The sequence below is a fragment of the Schistocerca nitens genome, chromosome 6 (genome assembly GCF_023898315.1).
Source record: "Schistocerca nitens isolate TAMUIC-IGC-003100 chromosome 6, iqSchNite1.1, whole genome shotgun sequence".
NCBI classification, from domain to species: domain Eukaryota; kingdom Metazoa; phylum Arthropoda; class Insecta; order Orthoptera; family Acrididae; genus Schistocerca; species Schistocerca nitens.
The window spans coordinates 658319178-658339972 of record NC_064619.1 but is presented as its reverse complement, the minus strand read 5'-3'; the positions used below and the strand labels follow the sequence as shown (position 1 = coordinate 658339972).

Below are 20795 nucleotides of genomic sequence, written 5' to 3'. Positions count from 1 at the left end.
TCCAAATCCTTCAATGGTCTCTTCCTTGCTTTCAACATCTGAACCAGCTTCTCCCATCCTTATCTTGCATTAGTTTGTAAAGTTTCCTCAACTCTCCAAACAGCTATAATACCTTCGACTGTTCCACACCTGCCAAATCACAAGAACCTTCGCCTGACATCATACCAATACCAGCGTGCATCACCAGTGTTTCGTTCCCAAACAGTGTATATCCTCCCTCTCGCAAAAATTGAAATCTACCATTCCTGACAACTGTGACTTTCCGATCTGCCCCAATCTAAACTGGTTATTGATAACTGAAATCCTACCCTTTGCTAATTTTTGTATCCCAACTACCAATTCCATCTCCTATATACATCTCATAATTTGGTTTCATATAACACCCTCTTCAATACCTTTCTCATCCAAATTTCCGGTTCCAAGAACCTCCACCACTGCCACCAGCACCACTGTCATCATTTACTTGAAAAGGGCGTATCATCTAAATCACATGATGGATATCGTCACTGTTTTTTCCATCCTTTTTAGCTACAAACCAAAATATTGAAAGACAGCAATTCCTTTGGGCTCACCTCTCTTTTACTTTAATAATTATTCAGTTCAAGCAGACGTGTACAATTAGAATACATGTATCTACTTAGGAGAGAACTGTGACCAATATGGTACTTATGGGGGTTGACAGTGGTTGGGTACTGAGTTCATTGCTATCTAACTGCATGGAGTAATTTGAGGTGACTGGATTTCCGATTGGTAGAATGCTTTGTTTGACAGTTATGGCTCAAGCTGGTCGATGGGAAGCTCACCGCCCAAAGACGGCGGAGAGGCCACGTTACTGGTCAGTTCAAGGAACAAGGAGGGGCGCAGACGGAGTTATGTTGGGCAGGCCTGGGAGACTTGGTATCTGATTTTAGGCAGAGAGTGGCGGACAGGGCCAGAACAGCAGGAGGTTCCCCACCCCACATGCAGACACATGTTCGTAGCGGGCCATAGTACATTGTCCCAGAGATTTGCGGCAGTGTTCTTTACAACATCTTTAGCCAAATCGCGACGTACCGGCCGCATTATAACTGATCTCTGTCGAGGAGAGTACGTACTTCAGATTCTGCAGGTATACACCCTGCAATTTTCCGTAGACCTTCCTGCGAGGGCCATATTTATAAAGATCATGAAAGCATTTCAGATCGATGGCTGAAATGGGACAGTGCGGCACACCCAACACACTGTCACTGGGACTGCAGTCGCGAGTTTTAGATTTCACGTAGGCACCCATCGCAAGTGATTTCCCATATGAGCAGAGAACCAGTGTCTTGATTGGGAATACATCGTTGACATTGGAGAATATATCAGAGGACATCTGTTATCTGTCTTGGAAGGCAATAGGATCAGAGGATAGGAATCTGCCTGTCATCTGTAGGGAGGCTGTACTGAGAGAGGAGAATTATGAAACGTGCCTAAAGAAGTGCTGCCTCATTTTGGTTGGTAGTTCTACTTTTTAGGGAGTACTCCACGTGGAGCGTTTTTGGAAATAAAAGTGACTGGCCTTGTGGCGAATGGGAGAGTATATTTAGGCGAGAACATGGATTCACATTAGGTCACGGTTTCAGGTCTGATATGGGAACGCTATCGCAGACCCTGGGACAAGAGGAGGAGACCCATCGTTCGAGTCGAAGTGGAGGAGCGCTGGTCACAGCACTGCAGACTCCTGTAGGTGTATGGTGAACATTCAGCAGCTCCAGCGCATTGGAAACCTTCACGGTGAATCCTCACTGTCCACAGAGTTCTCTTTCAAACAGCAGCAGCCACTCATCAATGCTTGCATACCGTGAAAGCTTGCAGATTTGTAATTCACAATCACTGTCAACCGAAGTACATTCAGCCAGACAGCAGTATCCATATTCAAAATAGGAGGCGTAGTAAACTATTCTACCACTACTGAACTTAGTCAACCATATATCAGTAGTACATACATCATTACATTAAGTATGTGCTTGAATTGTATTAATATTTATTTCTGGTTATGTATGATGTCATTCTGTCTTTGTTTGATAAATCTTTCGTTATCTTCTATGTCGTCAATGGACTTGCTGCAATGGTAACAACGGTTCCTGTCAGATCACCAAATTTAAACGCTGATGGGCTTGGCTAGCACTTGGATCGGTCACTGTCTGAGTGTGGCGAGTGCTGTTGGCCAGCAGGGTGTAATCAGCCCTTGTGAGCCCAATTGAGAAGCTACTTGGTTGAGCAGTAATGGCACCGGTAACGAAAACTAACAATAGCTAATAGACTGGTGTGCTGGCCAAATGTCCCTAGTTGTAGAGCTACCTGTGATCTGCCCCACATTCCATTGTTGCCAAATTTATTAAAGATGGCGGCGATGACGTCATTCAAGATGGCACCCTGTAGACATGTCAACAGCGCATGAATTCACCCAAGATGGCGGATTTTGGAGGGAAGTTTGATTTTCGCGGGAAGATAGGGCAATTGGGCTACCTCCACTAACCTAACCCTCCAGAAAAAAATTTGTGGGAAATTCCAGCAGGATAATGCATCATACCTAGAAAAATGGACCAATTGGACTATGTCTACTAACCTAACCCCCAACCCTGCGAGAAAATGGCGGCAAGTTCAAATTCCAACAGGATAATGCACCACACCGCTCTTATCTCTACTAAACAAAGAAAGTCGCAGAAAAATAGCTCACTTGGCCTACTTCCAATAATCTAAGTCATCCGACCGCCACCTCTTCCTACAAACTGGCACCAACTTTTAATTTTTGCGGTAAACAAAATTCAATTCCCATATGTCTACTAAGTTAACAAAATGGCGTGAGAGAAAAGACACTTTACTAACCACAGTCGCCAGACTGCCACCACCTAAGGATTCGTGTGAAAAGGACTTGGACATAAGACTTTACTTAAACATTTCCATGCAGGTGTGTTCACTACAAGGTCAGAACTCCAACTGACTTAGTGCACATCGCCACCACCAGAGGGCGCTATCATTTGTGACGTAATTCAAGATGGCGACACCCAGTGTATTCACCACCGGGTGTGGACTCCAACTGACTTAGTACACAGTGCAACCGCCAGAGGACGCTGCCGTTACGTCAGATCATGATGCAAGCACCGTTATTCAAGATAGCTGCACCAGATTTATCAACCACGAGCTCTAGAGCTTAAGTGGCTAAGTTCATATTGTGACTGCCAGAGGACACAACCGTGACATCGCGTGATGACACAAGATCGTCTGCTCTCTCTCTCTCTCTCTCTCTCTCTCTCTCGCGCGCGCGCGCGTTATAACCGGACACGCGAAACGCCACTGGCCCGCGGGCGCCCGACCGCTTACGTCTCACCCCATCGGCCGCCACCTCCGTACACATGCCGGACTTATCTTCTGTAAATATGCTAACACCCACATCCCGCATCTAACCTATCAATTACCTAAGTACTTAATTGCATTTCAATTTTAATCATATTAAATAATTCAATTTACAATTTCATATAGGTATGAACAGGTGTTCACTATACTTTCAACTACCTAGTTTCAACTACTTTTCAAGGACCAGACCGCCACCTCTTCCTGGGAACCGTCGCCGAGTTTGAATTCTGGCAGTAAAGAAAGGTCACTTGTGCTTTTGCTAAGAAAATTGAGGCGGAAGAAAGGACAGTTGTACTAACCTGATCCAACCGACCGCCACTTCCTCCTATGATCCGGCGCCAAGTGTGAAATCTGCTAGCAAACAAAGCTCACTTGCGTTTTCGCTACCAATGTGAGAAAATTGCTGCAAACTAAGCTCATCACCACCACTAAACTAAGTCGCCAGACCGCCACCTCTTCCTAGGGGCGGGTGGTAAAAGGACTCAGCCTGCACTAGGCTGAAGGAGAGAGGAAGGAATGTACTTTATTTATTTGGAAGCAATTTATTTAAGGATGGACTATATGTATCACAGAGCACACGCTCTGACATGCCCCACAGCTTACAGATCTGTAAACTACTCCTACATAACTCATGTGTAAAGCTCTACACACACTCTTGCTAATTGTAAACTGTCAAAAATAACACTTTGCACAACCTACAGACATGCAAACCACTCATAATCAATGCAGAGCATTTACGTCCAGATAGCTAAACAACTCTTAAATTATCAAAATAATAATCCATGTAAATGACTCTGCTTGCTAATTGTCAACTCTCGAAATCATACACCAGCCTTTATTTAAACAATTACAGGCAGCTACTATACGACTTCTGAAAGCTATATTGCGCTCCTATCATGCAAAGCAAATGTTTTACCATTCGATAACATAGTTCAGGGTAAAGAAACTGTGAAGAAGGGTGTATGTCTGATAGCCTGGAAAGGTATTCCATCTAACTTTATAGCCCGTTTTTAAGTGCAGAACGTTGTAGTCTTAAGAGTGTGTGTGTTTATGTTCTCTATCTTACCAATACCTTCCAGGTACAGATCCTAGATTCTAGAACAATAATTTAGAGTTGATAGCTTCGTTGATTTAGGTAAAAATGTGTCCATGTCAATTCGTCTCCAACTGCATTGTGTATGAAAATAAGTCTTTTCTTGTTCTTCTTAACTGTATGCTATTACATTAGGGCACTTTGAAACCTGTTACTATACATCGATAAGGAGTGCTAAGCTCCTCGGCATGGTGACATCTCTATAAATCTCGTGCACTTGGATGAGTTTGGTCTTGGAAAGCCATATTCATTCACGAAACGTGGAGTGTAGGGCTCTTCTTCTGATCGCTTGGAGATTAATTCATAACGGTGCTGCAGGGTGTGTTGGTCAATGACTGTGACCCTAAGATGGTAGGAATGCTCTGTGACTCCCATACGCTGAGAGATAGATCGTAAATTAAAGACTATGCTCGAGGTGATAGTAATATGTAGAGCACTGTCTTGTATACTTTGACCATGTATATTTTCGAGAATTAAGAGTTAGTGGCGTACTGCACAGTAATCTATCGTTATTCGCAATCATACTCGCAAAGTGATATAAAAGGTGGTCGCTTAGCTGTGATACTGAAATTCGGGGCCATGCTGTCACATCAATGGTCGGTGCTGAAATCAGTGTAAAATTCTTCGCACTATCAAGTACTTAATATCAAGTACTTAATATTACAGTACATTGGCAGTGTCTTTTCCATCACATCCGCACATTGGTTACCAGATAATGATTGAGTGAGATAGCTTGTTTGAGTTGGAGGGAGAGTTTTTATGGCTGGGCTATACCTTCTGGGGTGGTTAGCACTGGAACGGTGATGGCATAGATGAATACAGTATGATGAATGAGTCGAAATGGAACGCCGAGCCATCATCTATTCCATTTCGGTGTCATATGAATTTAAATGTAGAGGCCATGAATCACTTTCGGACAGTAGTTTGGAAACTCTCGACAAGGCTGCCAAACTCTTCTAGTTTGCTTATGTTGTAAGTGTGTTTTATTTAAAAATGATTCAGTGTTAAGCTATCCGCCGTAAGAATATGATTGACATCGTGTGATGGCTAGTTTTCTGTGAGAGGTCGTGGATCAGAGCGTCTTAATGTTAGTTTAGAATGTGACACAGACCTCGAAGTCGTGGCAGAATCTAAATGTTTGGTGTTGTACAAAAGTGTGTTAGAAAACAGTGTTTGAAACAGGAGCAGATGGAGCGTCTGATACGATAATTCGCTTAGAGTATAGGTGATGAAAGTTTAAAGTTGTCTATGCAGTGTTTGTATATTCAATATGATTGCCTCACCATAGGCAGCTGCGGTTTGATGTGTCGGACTTGGTGAACCATTAGGAATGCCATGGTGGCTGCACGCTGCGCTATTCTGGGGAAGTATTGTGAAATTTCTTTGTCTGCACTGGAGGCCCACCACAGCTCTACGTAACTGAACCTGCATCAGTGCGTGGGTGACTTGTAAATAGGATGAGCTTTTATATTTGGTAATTTTTATGGGTTGGAGGGGTAGAGAATAATGATGATATCATGTCTGACTGATTGTTTTGAATGGACCCGGATGTGTAGTACTTGTATCTAGTTTGGGATCGTAGGACATAGCACGCATTTCCGTCGAATGGACAAAACACACTCCTGTTGCAGTAACTTCGGTCATTCTGTTTCTACACGGAGTGCGAAATGTCTTTGGTATGTGTTTCTCGAACTTCTGCTCAGTTCCGCCTTAAATTGGAACTAACACTTGTGGAAAGCTGTAGAAATGGGAGCGACTGCATGATGCGTAGGGTGTGACTAAAAGGAGGTTGTAATTTTACTGTAGCAGACAGGTTTGAGGCAGTTGAGTCGTTTAGAGATATGAAAGTGCGTGAAATATGATTTATATGTGGCCGTGAGGCTATGCAAGTATGTGCTTGAATGGAGACACCTCATTACACATGATGGATATAATTTCTAACACTACAGATCTGAGAAACTAGTGTACATTTTCCCCTTAGGATCTCAATCGACACATCATCTGCTACTACTGTTTGAGCTCCTTGTCAATCAGTCATCGGCTATAACTCAGTGGATATATCGTGGAATGTCTGATATGGTCTCGAGACAGAATGCGGTGGAAATAGTAAAGAATTATACGTTTGAGGGAGTCGCACATACCTCTTACATACCACATTCCTTAGCCGAATCACTTCCAAAGTTCACTGATTTTATCACGAGGTTGAATCGTTGGCTGATAATACGTATTCGTACGATTACTGTCACGGTATTTGCCCTGAAAACACCACCTCATTCAGAGGTAATGTACCTCGATTTGCAAAGCGGGTATAGCATTTAACATGGATACTTGTGTGCACCTGTAAAACGAAGACCGCTTGTGACAGTAACATGCAGTAGCTGTTGGGACAGAGGTTTTTGCTTTAACATCCGGTCGATTACGTCTATGACATGGTGGTAGGACTCGCAATAAGAACGCAGGACACATGCACACGAATCATTGATTTTGGGTCAGTATTATTTCGTATTGTAGGCAAACACTTATACACGAAATATATAATTTCTTTGAGTGCTATACAGGTATAAAAGATTACTATTTCTCTAAAATGTGTATATATTGTATAGTAAAGTTAGTGTGGTTTACATTGTATAAAATGTGTATATATTGCATTGTAAAGTTAATATGGTTTATGTTATGGCCTGACTAGACAGGATGACCGTGTGTTCTATCGTGAGGGACGTACAGATAGAGCACATCAATAAAGACTAGAGTATCAGAGAGAGTTTTTAGGTGGAAAATTATAAGCGCTGAAACACGTATGTATTCATTACCAGCGATGGCGAGGCATGACAGAATCTCTGACCAGAGAGTTATTTATCGTTGCCAGTCGGCGCTTGACCGCGCCAGAGTTCAGTAGTGTGTGGCGAGTGGGCAGAGAGAGTAGACTGTTGGAGAGTAGTAGCAGTCTGGAGCAGTTGCATGTAGCGAGTGGACGGTTGTACTGAGCGGGCGTCGGCATGCGTCGACGGCGTGCTGTTCTTCCGAATCTGGTCAGGATTGTGGGGGACGATGTGTATTATTGTAGATGGTAATGAAGCAGCATTGCGCTCAGCTAATAACGTGTGTTCATTGTAATTAATTTGTTCAAAAAAATGCCCCAATAATAATTTTTCTATAAAGTAACTCTTTTAAAGAAAAAGATTCATTTCAAGTTAAATAATATTTCCTATGCATTCCCTCCAAGAATCAAAATTAAATATGGGCCAGCATTGCACGGAGCTGTGCCGGAAATTTTTTGAATAAGAGCAGATATAGATGCAGTTTTACTGAGGTAAGAATTTATCAGGTTTAATTATTTCACAGGGCCGAAGGTCAGCGTTGCTGCCCTTATAAGATTTATCAGGTTTAATTATTTCTGTTGAGATGTTACATTCAGTTCATGGTTCATTATTTAATTAATATTATTGTGGGTTTAATGAGCAATCGTCTTAACGTTAATTTTGTGGGGAGTTTACATTTGGGCCATTATTATTCTTTAATTTTGCAAGGAGGTTACGCTTGGGTCATTTTTATTATTCACTTTTGTGGGAAGACAACATTTGGCACATTTTTTTTTATAATCATTGACTTTCAAATTTCTTGCGGGGAGGTTACAGCGCTAGAGATACTGAAGCACAGTAGTCAAGAGGAGACCTTACGTGTACAATGATTGGTGTCAGACTGTAGCAGCAATGGTGCTATTTAATTCTAGTTACATTGGTAAATATATTCCGTACTTCGAATACTCTTGTCTGCCTGGTATGTATTTGATAAGATGGAGACAATTTTGCAGGTTTCACTGTCAATGTAATTTAGTGATCTGTGTAAAATAACTGCTGGAAGTCCGAGAAAGAATAGGTGGATGGTGTTTCGATACCTGCGGCATTAGTAATTCGGCGTGTAAATTCGGTAAGAGCCAATGAGAATGCTCGATTCATTGACATCGTTTGTGCTGTAATATAGGAGTCTCTACATAGCGGAGGGACCGTTTGCGTATGTTGAAATTTGAAAGGGTAAGACGTTAGGATCGCTGGGGAGACTGCATTAGGCATTATTTTGGTAAACAGGTTTTGTTAGGGTAAGAATTTCCGGGCATAGAGGCTGAGGCATCAAGAAAGCGAGCGTTAGCTATTTCTGAGGCACTATACAATTCCCGAGAGGTCGACTTGGCTTTTATTTTTTTACAAAGCGATGTGACGTAAGAATAACATTGAGAACGTTGTTAGATAAGTTTCTAATTATGCGCGTGCACTTGGCGTGTTGTGTCGGTCACACTGGGGGGGGGGGGGGTATGTGCGGTTGAGCACGTGTGTCAACACACTCTGTGCTATTCTGCCTTCAATGGTAAAGACAGGTGGAGTCTGGAGATGCCTCGAGTATGAGACTGGCGGGAACGCGCTTTGGAATGCTATGACAGTATAACGGTGACTGTATAGAGGCATGCAACTTTCACTGGTGTTCGGTGGCGGCGGCTGGCGGGTGCGATGTAGTGGGCTGTACCCGAGCTGTGGCCGAGGGTTATGGCACGCATGGACCAGCTTCGCTCGCATCATCGTCGGTGTCTAGGCGAACACATATTTGGATAGGAATTTCACGGGTGTGGAGTATGAATGCGGCTGTCACCACCTCATGTTTGCAGAAGCCGAGCAGGGAGCTGTGCGCGGTTTGACAGCTGACGGGCATGTGACTTCACGATCCTGTGGACAGGGCATGACGGAGGGTGCTGGTTTGCGTTGATTGCATTACTTTGCGAGTGGCCCTGTAGTCTGTGCTATGCGTTATTTGGACAGTTTACGAGTACTGAACGTGTTTGCAGATATGTGTACTGCATTATTTAGGAGCAGTTTGCTATTGTGTGATGAAATTATGAGTTGGTTGTGTGTCTGTGAGCTGTGTGACATGGCCCCAGGCACATCTGGGTGGATTTGTGATAGGGTGATAGATATACTCTAACGTTAAATAAGTTGTTTCAAAATAAATAGAGTGCAGTCATTCCTTACTCCCCCCAGCGGCCCAGAGCAGGCTGAGTCGTTTTCCCTCACCATCTTGATTTACATCAGGAACGGATGACAGCGTCCTCTGCTGGTGGTACTGAGTACTAGAGCTCGTGGAGAACATCCTGTTTGCTGCCATCATGTATAACTGTACTTGCGTTTTCAGCTGGTGTCATTGTGGAGTCCTCTGACGGCTGGGAAATGTACTAAGCCAGTTGGGGTCTGGAGCTCGTGGTGAACCCACTACGTGGGGCCACCTTAGATTACGGTACTTGCGTTACTACAGCGTCCTCTGGTGGCATCGATATGAACTAAGTCAGTTGGGCTATGGATTCAGTGGCGAATACACTTGGTGGTGGTGCTGCCTCTAATTGTTTACATAAAGGCTGGTGTATGATTTCGACAGTTGACAATTAGCAAGCAGTCATTTACATCGATTATTATTTTTACAATGTAAGAGTTGTTTGGCTATCTAGTCGTAAATGCTCTGCATTGTTTATGAGTGGTTAGCATGTCTATAGGTTGTGAAATGTGTTATTTTTGACGGTTTACAATTAGCTAGAGTGTGTGTAGAGCTTTATACATGAGTTATGTATGAGTAGTTTACAGATCTGTAAGCTGTGGGGCATGTCAGAGCGTGTGTTCTGTGATACATATAGTCCATCCCTAAATAAATTGCTTCCAAATAAATAAGTACACTCCTTCCTCTCTCCTTCAGCCTAGTGCAGGCTGAGTCCTTTTACCACCCGCCCCTAGGAAGAGGTGGCGGTCTGGCGACTTAGTTTAGTGGTGATGGTGAGCTTAGTTTGCAGCAATTTTCTTATGTTGGTAGCGAAATCGCAAGTGAGCTTTGTTTACTGGCAGATTTCACACTTGGCACCGGATCATAGGAGGAAGTGCCGGTCAGTTGGGTGAGGTTAGTACAAGTGTCCTTTCTTCCGCCCCAATTTTTTTTAGGTTGGTAGCGAAAGCACAAGTGACCTTCCTTTACTGCCAGAATTCAAACTCGGCGATGGTTGCTAGGAAGAGGTGGCGGTCTGGTCCTTGAAAAGTAGTTGATACTAGGTAGTTGAAAGTATAGTGAACACCTGTTCATACCTACACTCCTGGAAATGGAAAAAAGAACACATTGACACCGGTGTGTCAGACCCACCATACTTGCTCCGGACACTGCGAGAGGGCTGTACAAGCAATGATCACACGCACGGCACAGCGGACACACCAGGAACCGCGGTGTTGGCCGTCGAATGGCGCTAGCTGCGCAGCATTTGTGCACCGCCGCCGTCAGTGTCAGCCAGTTTGCCGTGGCATACGGAGCTCCATCGCAGTCTTTAACACTGGTAGCATGCCGCGACAGCGTGGACGTGAACCGTATGTGCAGTTGACGGACTTTGAGCGAGGGCGTATAGTGGGCATGCGGGAGGCCGGGTGGACGTACCGCCGAATTGCTCAACACGTGGGGCGTGAGGTCTCCACAGTACATCGATGTTGTCGCCAGTGGTCGGCGGAAGGTGCACGTGCCCGTCGACCTGGGACCGGACCGCAGCGACGCACGGATGCACGCCAAGACCGTAGGATCCTACGCAGTGCCGTAGGGGACCGCACCGCCACTTCCCAGCAAATTAGGGACACTGTTGCTCCTGGGGTATCGGCGAGGACCATTCGCAACCGTCTCCATGAAGCTGGGCTACGGTCCCGCACACCGTTAGGCCGTCTTCCGCCCACGCCCCAACATCGTGCAGCCCGCCTCCAGTGGTGTCGCGACAGGCGTGAATGGAGGGACGAATGGAGACGTGTCGTCTTCAGCGATGAGAGTCGCTTCTGCCTTGGTGCCAATGATGGTCGTATGCGTGTTTGGCGCCGTGCAGGTGAGCGCCACAATCAGGACTGCATACGACCGAGGCACACAGGGCCAACACCCGGCATCATGGTGTGGGGAGCGATCTCCTACACTGGCCGTACACCACTGGTGATCGTCGAGGGGACACTGAATAGTGCACGGTACATCCAAACCGTCATCGAACCCATCGTTCTACCATTCCTAGACCGGCAAGGGAACTTGCTGTTCCAACAGGACAATGCACGTCCGCATGTATCCCGTGCCACCCAACGTGCTCTAGAAGGTGTAAGTCAACTACCCTGGCCAGCAAGATCTCCGGATCTGTCCCCCATTGAGCATGTTTGGGACTGGATGAAGCGTCGTCTGACGCGGTCTGCACGTCCAGCACGAACGCTGGTCCAACTGAGGCGCCAGGTGGAAATGGCATGGCAAGCCGTTCCACAGGACTACATCCAGCATCTCTACGATCGTCTCCATGGGAGAATAGCAGCCTGCATTGCTGCGAAAGGTGGATATACACTGTACTAGTGCCGACATTGTGCATGCTCTGTTGCCTGTGTCTATGTGCCTGTGGTTCTGTCAGTGTGATCATGTGATGTATCTGACCCCAGGAATGTGTCAATAAAGTTTCCCCTTCCTGGGACAATGAATTCACGGTGTTCTTATTTCAATTTCCAGGAGTGTATATGAAATTGTAAATTGAATTATTTAATATGATTAAAACTGAAATGCAATTAAGTATTTAGGTAATTGATAGGATAGATGCGGGATGTGGGTGTTAGCATATTTACAGAAGACTATGTCCAGCACGTGTATGGAGGTGGCAGCCGAGGGAGTGTGACGTAAGCGGTCGGACGCTCATGGGCCGGTGGCATGGTGCGTGTCTGGTTCTAACGTGCGCGCGAGGGAGAGAACAGACGATCTTGTATCATCACGCGACGTCACGATATGAACTTAGCCACATGAGCTCTGGAGATCGTGGTTGATACATTTGGTGCAGCCATATTGAATAACGGTGCTTGCATTATGATCTGATGTAATGGTAGCGTTCTCTGGCGGTGGCGCTGTGTAGTAAGTCAGTTGGAATCCAGACCTCGTGATGAATACACTACGTGTCGCCATCTTGAATTACGTCATAGATGAGAGTGCCCTTTGGTGGTAGTCAGTTGGAGTCCTGACCTTGTGGTGAACACACCTGCATGGAATTGTTACAATAAAGTTTTATGTCCAAGTCCTTTTCCCACGAATCCTTATGAGGTGGTGGCAGTCTGGCGACTGAGGTTAGTAAAGTGTCTTTTCTTTCGCGCCATTTTCTTAGCTTAGTAGACATATGAAAATCGAATTTTGTTTACCGCAAAAATTAAAAGTTGGTGCCAGTTTGTAGGAAGAGGTCGCGGTCGGATGACTTAGGTTATTGGAAGTAGGCCAAGTGAGCTATTTTTCTGCGATTTTCTTTGCTTAGTAGAGATAAGAACGGTGTGGTGCATTATCCTATTGGAATTTGAACTTGCCGCCATTTTCTCGCAGGGTTGGGGGTTAGGTTAGTGGACGTAGTCCAATTGGTCCATTTTTCACGCCATTTTCCAACTTGTGACGCTTTATCCTGCTGGAATTTGAATTTGCCACTAGTTTTTTTCTAGAGGGTTAGGTTAGTGGATATAGCCCAATTGCCCTATCTTACCCCCAAAATCCAAACTTCTCCGCCAAAATCCGCCATCTTGGTTGACATCATGCACTGTTGCCAAGTCTACAGGCCGCCATCTTTGATGACGTTATCGCCGCCATCTTTAATAAATTTGGCAACAATGGAATTTGGGGCAGAATACAGATAGCTCTACTACTTACTGTCCCTCCATGTTTGCGTCTGGTGACGCCTAAGGATGAGGATGACAAGGCGGCCGGTCGGTAGCATTGGGCCTTCACAGCCGGTTCGGATGCTGTCTCTTTATCTTGAGTGTCACCTCATTTCAGAAGATACCATTACATGAACATTTATTAATTTTGATTCTTTATGTGTGAAATAATAGGAGTTATTTTGGAGTGCAATACATTGTGTCTACTTCAGTTTCACTGCTAGGGCCCCAAAGGAGTCATCTGCATCTAAATCTTCCGTTGCGTTTAGTTTCACAGTAATGTAACAGAAGATTTGTTTTGCACCGTAGAATATTTCGGAGCAGAATTTAATTATTACCTTCCCACCACACACTTCGTAATCTGAATAGCGGTAACATGGTCAATGCCGGCCCGCGCCCAACAGAGGGAATGTGAATGGCGAATAAGAAGAAGCGTATCCAGCATTAGTTTGCGTTTATTGCCAAACTTCTGCTAGTTGGTGACCCGTCCATACATACGACGACTTAGGCACTGCGTTAGTTTTTGCTTGCCTTACTACTGAAGGGGCTATGTACTCTCAAGTGGATTGCCCTGGCTGTGTCCTAGCTAGGAGTGGATAATGTCTGCGAAGGACTGCCACTGACAACCGGGCTATTTGTACTCTGGTGCTCTGTGCTTCGAGATAGAGTTATATGAATCGCGGTATTACTCGTAACTCGAGAGAACGGTAAAAATTTTGAACTTGCAACTCTTGCAAGATACTTTCAGCAGGTGACAAACGACGATGTAAATAAGAGGTTACCAGTATTTTTAAAAACAATTCTCCATTAATATAACTTACTCATCATCGATTCTGTATACCATATAGCGTGCGCTTGCCCCATGTCGAAATACCTGAAAGAAAAAGAGGTCAGGATCAATTAAGGCAATTATTAAAATAACGGAACTTTTACGGATAGTGAAACGAAAAAACAATCAATTTCAGAAAATTGTTACTAAAGAGGTATTCTGAAAGCTGTTTTCTATAATTGTGACGACTTTTGGCATTTTGAACGCAGGAGATTTCCCTTTTTTGTAGAAACCTTCAGCTTGACGACCTGACTGGATCATGGCAATCACACTGTAGTCTTCTTAATTTTTCTTGACAGTACACCGTTTACCATTGAATCTAGTGACTTTAAAGACCACGAAATTGTATGAATACCACAGGAAACCTACTTGTTTGTATATACTAACAAACAAAGTGAAGTCGACGTTGATAAAGACTTGAAAGGGAAATAACGATCAGCTTAAGGTTAGAATTGGGATAATTGCACGTGTGGAAGCAAGTGTGACTGTAAAGCGTCAGCAGTACAGTGATTCACGCACTGAGAGAGTGAGGGTATCTCCGCCTGCGTGGGAATGCACTAGGCACGGCACTTCGTCATTGCGCAGTACCCCGTCATCAAAATTATTGTTTCTTAACATATATCAAAATTAGTGTAATATGATCAGGTATATACAAAAGTAAAATATCCTAAGACTGAAACCAGTACAATTAGAAGTTTACAGGAAAATCGAGTTTTTTTCATAATTTTAGTTCCGCTAACATACGAAAGCTACAAATCTAAAATTTTGACAGCATATATGTTTGAGTAAGGAAGCAGATTCCAGTTTCATGTTTTCCTGTTTCACGATTTTACGTATATTCCAAGTTATTAAGCTATCAATAAGTTAAGAAGTTACTAAATAAAGTGTTGAATTGCAAGAGATTACTAGTAACACATTACAGATTGTCAGACCCTTCTGACTTACGTGATAGACTACTAATTTCAGCGCCTTGTTTATTACATAAAGAAATAACATTGTAGCAATTTTCATGTTTCCAGTTATAATAGGATGGCTATTTTTTTTTCGACCTTCGATTGGTCGCCATATGGAAACAACAGTGAAAATCAAACTTATATATTTGTTGTAATGTTGTGCCAACTTTCCAATACCCTCGTCATAGAAAGAAGCAACCCGTGATTTCCGCCAATTCCTTACGCCCGTCTGCAGCTCGCTGTCTGTGATGAAATGCTGTTCGCATAGCCAGCGGTTCATGTGAGCCAAGAGATGAAAATCAGAGGGAGACAAGTGTGGGCTCTGTGGTGAGTAATCGAACACTTTCCATCGAAACCGTTGCACGAACGTCTTCGTTGCACCTGCGATATGCGTGTGAGAATTGTGAAGGAGGAAACGCATGACAGTTACGTTATGTGGGCTGCGTGAAATCAGGTGAAATCTCCCAACAGGCACATCACACTTGGCAGAAGACACTATTGTTCTAGGCATCTTTACGTGCCCGCTCTGCACTTTGAACTGAAAATTGTGATGTGACGCTATGGACGGGCTACTAGAGACACTGCGCAACACGTATGCACAAAGCTTCACTGGATTTCCTTTGTCGTTTTAATTTCGCGACCAATTAGAAGATGGAAAAAAAATAGTCCTAGTAGTTCAAGGTACAGAGAGTTCTGAAATGGAACTTTGGAGGTGAGAGTTTGCTGCAGTCCCACTTGAAAAATTACAGCTTTCATTTTTACAAGAGGATTTTAAATAACTTCATTGTATCAGTAAAACATTCCCCTACTCGTTTCCCAATTGGAAGAGCGGAGCCTCAAGCAGAGGGCTTGATGCGAGGAAGTTGAGTGCTCCCTTTAGACATAAACTATTTTCGAATCATTCTGGAGCAGCGCATTTAGTCGATACCTGGCGGTCGATGCGATCTACCTAAGCCAAACTGCTTGTACAATATGTCTGTACTAATATGCCCAAAGCTATGTATCACAAAAATTGTGAACGCATGCCTGGGATAGCACTTTTTGTTAAAATATATCGTATTGTAGAGAGGATAATGTTAATGATTTATAGTTTTTTTAGAAATTTGACTGTTTCGAGTGAGTGTTAAAGTGGACGAAGTAAATCCTCTGATTACGTATAAGTTTTTGTGCACTACCTGCAAAAAAACATTGTACGGCAAGTGTAGTACTGGAACTATCCGCTTTTATGGCGAGTATATTTACTGGTGAACTAGCCGGATAGTAATCGTTTAAATTACTAGAAATGGAAAACTGGAACAATATAAGACTTTCAACTCAGGAATGCATTTGGTGCTGCTGACTGGACGCTGTAGAATGGCTTTCTTTCGATGTGGACTTTCGTGATTCAGTAGTTATAGAGGGTGTAATGGGGGTATAAGTGCAGTTATTTCTACCGGTGACTGCGGACGGTGTGCTGAACAACATTACATCAGTATATATTTAATTTTCAGACTAATAATTGTAGCCATTATAAGTTATATGTTCTTAGATTCGGTAGTACTTCCAGGTACATATGGCAAGAGCAAGCCATTAAACCTTATTTTTCCCTGGGCAACAGGTCAGATGTTGAAGTGTGGGCCTCTTAGACCTAAAATGGGTAATTTATACTCAAGGCGTAGTCCACTTAGTGGTTCATTACGCCCACGCAGGAAACATCAGGTCGTAAAGTGTGTGATGTGTTTGTGGGAAGAGTGTTTGATGCAGAGAAAAAACAACTGACGCACTGATGTGTGTACATATCAAGGTACACACATGAAAATGTCATTACTCATACCAGTTACACCCTGTATATTTGACCAGATTCTACGTTACCTTATTTTTCGAAATGCATACCTTCTTATTAATTATTGTACTGCAGGCAGGGTTTTGCACAAACAGAAATGAGAAGCTATTAAGTGGACTGAAGATTACAGGTAATTATTTCATAATATTTTGCGATTACTCGTTCGAGTGATCTGCAGGCTGTTGTTGCCTGGGTGGAAAAATAAAAACTTTCGGCAGTGGGAGGTAAACAGTAGTAAATGTGAACAAGGGAAACAGGGCGAGCTAGGTATTTTTATTAAAGAACAGTGAAATAACTGTCCATTTCTCGAAGTTATTTGCCGACAACCATTCCATATACTGTAGTGGGGCACATGAAAGGGCCGTGTGATCAATAGTATCCGGACACCTAGCTGAAAATGACTTACAAGTTCGTGGCGCCCTTCATCGCTAACGCTGGAATTCAATATGGTGTTGGCCCACCCTTAGCCTTAATGACAGCTTCCACTCTGGCAGGCATACATTCAACCTGGTGCTGGAAGGTTTCTTCGGGAACGGGAGACCATTCTTCACTGAGTGCTGCACTGAGGAGAGGCGTCGATGCCGGTCGCTGAGGTCTAACACGAAGTCGGCGTTCCAAAACATTCCAAAGGTGTTCCTAGGATTCAGGTCAAGACACTGTGCAGGCCAGTCCATTACAGGGATGCTGTTGTCGTGTAACCACTCCGCCACAGGACGTGCATTATGAACAAGTGCACGACCTTGTTGAAAGATGTAATCGCTATCCCCGAATTGCTCTTCAACAGTGGGCAGCACGAAGGTGCTTAACACATCAATGTAGATCTGTGGTGTGATAGTACAACGCAAAACAACAAGAGATGCAATCCCCCTCCGTGAAAAACACGACCACACCGTAACACCACCGCCTCCAAATTTTACTGTTGGCACTACACACGCTGGCAGATGAGGCTCACCGAGCATTAGCCATACCCACACCCTGCCATCGGATCGCCACATTGTGTACAGTGATTCGTCACTCCCCGCAACGTTTCTCCACTGTTCAATCGTCCAATGTTTACGTTACACCAATCGAGGCGTCGTTTGGCATTTACCGGCGTGACGTGTTGCTTATGAGCAGCTGCTCGACCATTAAATCCAAGTTTTCTCACCTCCCGCCCAACTGTCAAGTACTTACAGTGGATCCTGATGCAGTTTGGAATTCCTGTGTGATAGTCTGAATAAATGTCTGCCTATTACACATTACGAACCTCGTCAACTGTCACCAGTCTCTGTCAGTCAACAGACAAGGTCGGCCTGTACACTTCTGTGCTGTACGTGTCCCTTCACGTTTCTTCACTATCATATCGGAAACAGTGAACTTAGGGATGCTTAGGAGTGTGGAAATCACGCGTACAGACGTATGACACAAGTGACACCCAGTCACCTGTCCACGTTCGAAGTCCATGAGTTGCACGGAGCGCCCCATTCTGCTCTCTCACGATGTCTAATGACTACTAAGGTCGCTGCAATGGAGTACCTGGCAGCAGGTGGCGGAACAATGCACGCAATACGAAAAACGCATGTTTTTGGGGGTGTCCGGATACTTTTGATCACATAGTGTATCACGCAGTTACCAGAATAAGGAAAAATCGGGTGTAGAGCGTGACAGAAGAAGAAAGCCTTCTTCAATGAAATAGCTCTACTGATATCAGATACTGATATGGAAATATGGAAGAAATTCCTGAAAGTGTTCACTGTTGTTGTTGTTGTTGTTGTGGTCTTCAGTCCTGAGACTGGTTTGATGCAGCTCTCCATGCTACTCTATCATTTGCAAGCTTCTTTATCTCCCACTACTTACAGCAACCTACATCCTTCTGAATCTGCTTAGTGTATTTATCTTTTGGTCTCCCTCTACAATTTTTACCCTTCACGCTGTCCTCCAATGCTAAATTTGTGATCCCTTGATGTCTCAGAACATGTCCTACCAACCGGTCCCTTCTTCTTGTCAAGTTGTGCCACAAACTCCTCCACTGTTCTGTTCAATGCCTCCTCATTAGTTATGTGATCTACCCATCTAATCTTCATCATTCTTCTGTAGCACCACATTTCGAAAGCTTCTATTCTCTTCTTGTCCAAACTATTTATCGTCCATGTTTCACTTCCATATTCTATACAAATACTTTCAGAAATGACTTCCTGACACTTAAATCTATACTCAATGTTAACAAATTTCTCTTCTTCAGAAACGCTTTCCTTGCCATTGCCAGCCTACATTTTGTATCCTGTCTACTTCGACCATCATCAGTTATTTTGCTCCAAAAATAGCAAAACTCCTTTACTACTTTGTCTCATTTCCTAATCTAATTCCCTCAGCATCACCCGACTTAATTCGACTACATTCCACTATCCCCGTTTTGCTTTTGTTGATGTTCATCTTATATCTTCCTCTCAAGACACTGTCCTTTCCGTTCAACTGCTCTTCCAAGTCCTTTCTGTCTCTGACAGAATTACAATGTCATCGGCGAACCTCAAAGTTTTTATTTCTTCTCCGTGGATTTTAATACCTACTCCGAATTTTTCTTTTGTTTCCTTTACTGCTTGCTCAATATACAGATGGAATAACATTGGGGAGAGGCTACAATCCAGTCTCACTCCCTTCCCAACCACTGCTTCCCTTTCGTGACCCTCGACTTTTATAACTGCCATCTGGTTTCTGTACAAATTGTAAATAGCCTTTCGCTCCCTGTATTTTACCCCTGCCACCTTTAGAATTTGAAAGAGATTATTCCAGTCAACATCGTCAAAAGCTTTCTCTAAGTCTACAAATGCTAGAAACGTAGGTTTGCCATTCCTTAATATTTCTTCTAAGATAAGTCGTAGAGTCAGTATTGCCTCACGTGTTCCAAACTGATCTTCCCCGAGGTCGGCTTCTACCAGTTTTTCCATTCGTATGTAAAGAATTCGCGTTAGTATTTTGCAGCTGTGATTTATTAAACTGATAGTTCGGTAATTTTCACATCTGTCAACACCTGCTTTCTTTAGGATTGGAATTATTATATTCTTCTTGAAGTCTGAGGGTATTTCGCCTGTCTAATATATCTTGCTCATCAGATGGTAGAGTTTTGTCGGGACTGGCGCTCCCAAGGCCGTCAGTAGTTCTAATGGAATGTTGTCTACTCCTGAGGTCTTGTTTCGACTTAGGTCTTTCAGTGCTCTGTCAAACTCTTCACGCAGTATCGTGTCTCCCATTTCATCTCCATCTACATCCTCTTCCATTTCCATAATATTGTCCTCAAGTACATCGCCCTTGTATAGACCCTCTATATGCTCCTTCCACCTTCCTGTTTTCCCTTCTTTGATTACAACTGGGCTTCCATCTGATCTCTTTATATTCATACAAGTGGTTCTCATTTCTCCAAAGGTCTCTTTAATTTTCCTGTAGGCAGTATATATCTTACCCCTAGTGAGATAAGCCTCTACATCCTTACATTTGTCCTCTAGCCATCCCTGCTCAGCCATTTTGCACTCCTGTCGATCTCATTTTTGAGACGTTTGTATTCCTTTATGCCTGCTTCATTTGCTGCATTTTTATATTTTCTCCTTTCATCAATTAAATTCAATATTTCTTCTGTTAGCCAAGGATTTCTACTAGCCCTCGTCTTTTTACCTACTTGATCCTCTGCTGCCTTAACTACTTCATCCCTCAGAGCTACCCATTGTTCTTCTACTGTATTTCTTTCCCCCATTCCTGTCAATTGTTCCCTTATGCTCTCCCTGAAACTCTGTACAACCTCTGGTTCTTTCAGTTTATCCAGGTCCCATCTCCTTAAATTCCCACCTTTTTGTCAGTTTCTTCAGTTTTAATCTACAGTTCATAACCAATAGATTGTGGTCCGAGTCCACATCTGGCCCTGGAAATGTCTTACAATTTAAAAGTTCCTAAATCTCTGTCTTACCATTATATAATATGTCTGATATCTTCTAGTATCTCCAGGATTCTTCTAAGTATACAGTCTTCTTTTATGATTCTTTAACCA

General features: G+C 43.6%; 1 protein-coding gene across 4 annotated transcripts in view; it reads right to left on the bottom strand.

The window, feature by feature from the left end:
* Positions 1-20795, bottom strand: part of LOC126263720 (venom dipeptidyl peptidase 4-like) — a 358865-nt gene that overhangs the window by 261980 nt on the left and 76090 nt on the right. For all 4 annotated transcript variants that reach the window (XM_049960872.1, XM_049960874.1, XM_049960871.1 and 1 more), the window contains exon 5: positions 13998-14050. In XM_049960872.1, the coding sequence (XP_049816829.1) occupies positions 13998-14050 (53 nt within the window). The remainder of the gene's footprint in view (positions 1-13997; positions 14051-20795) is intronic.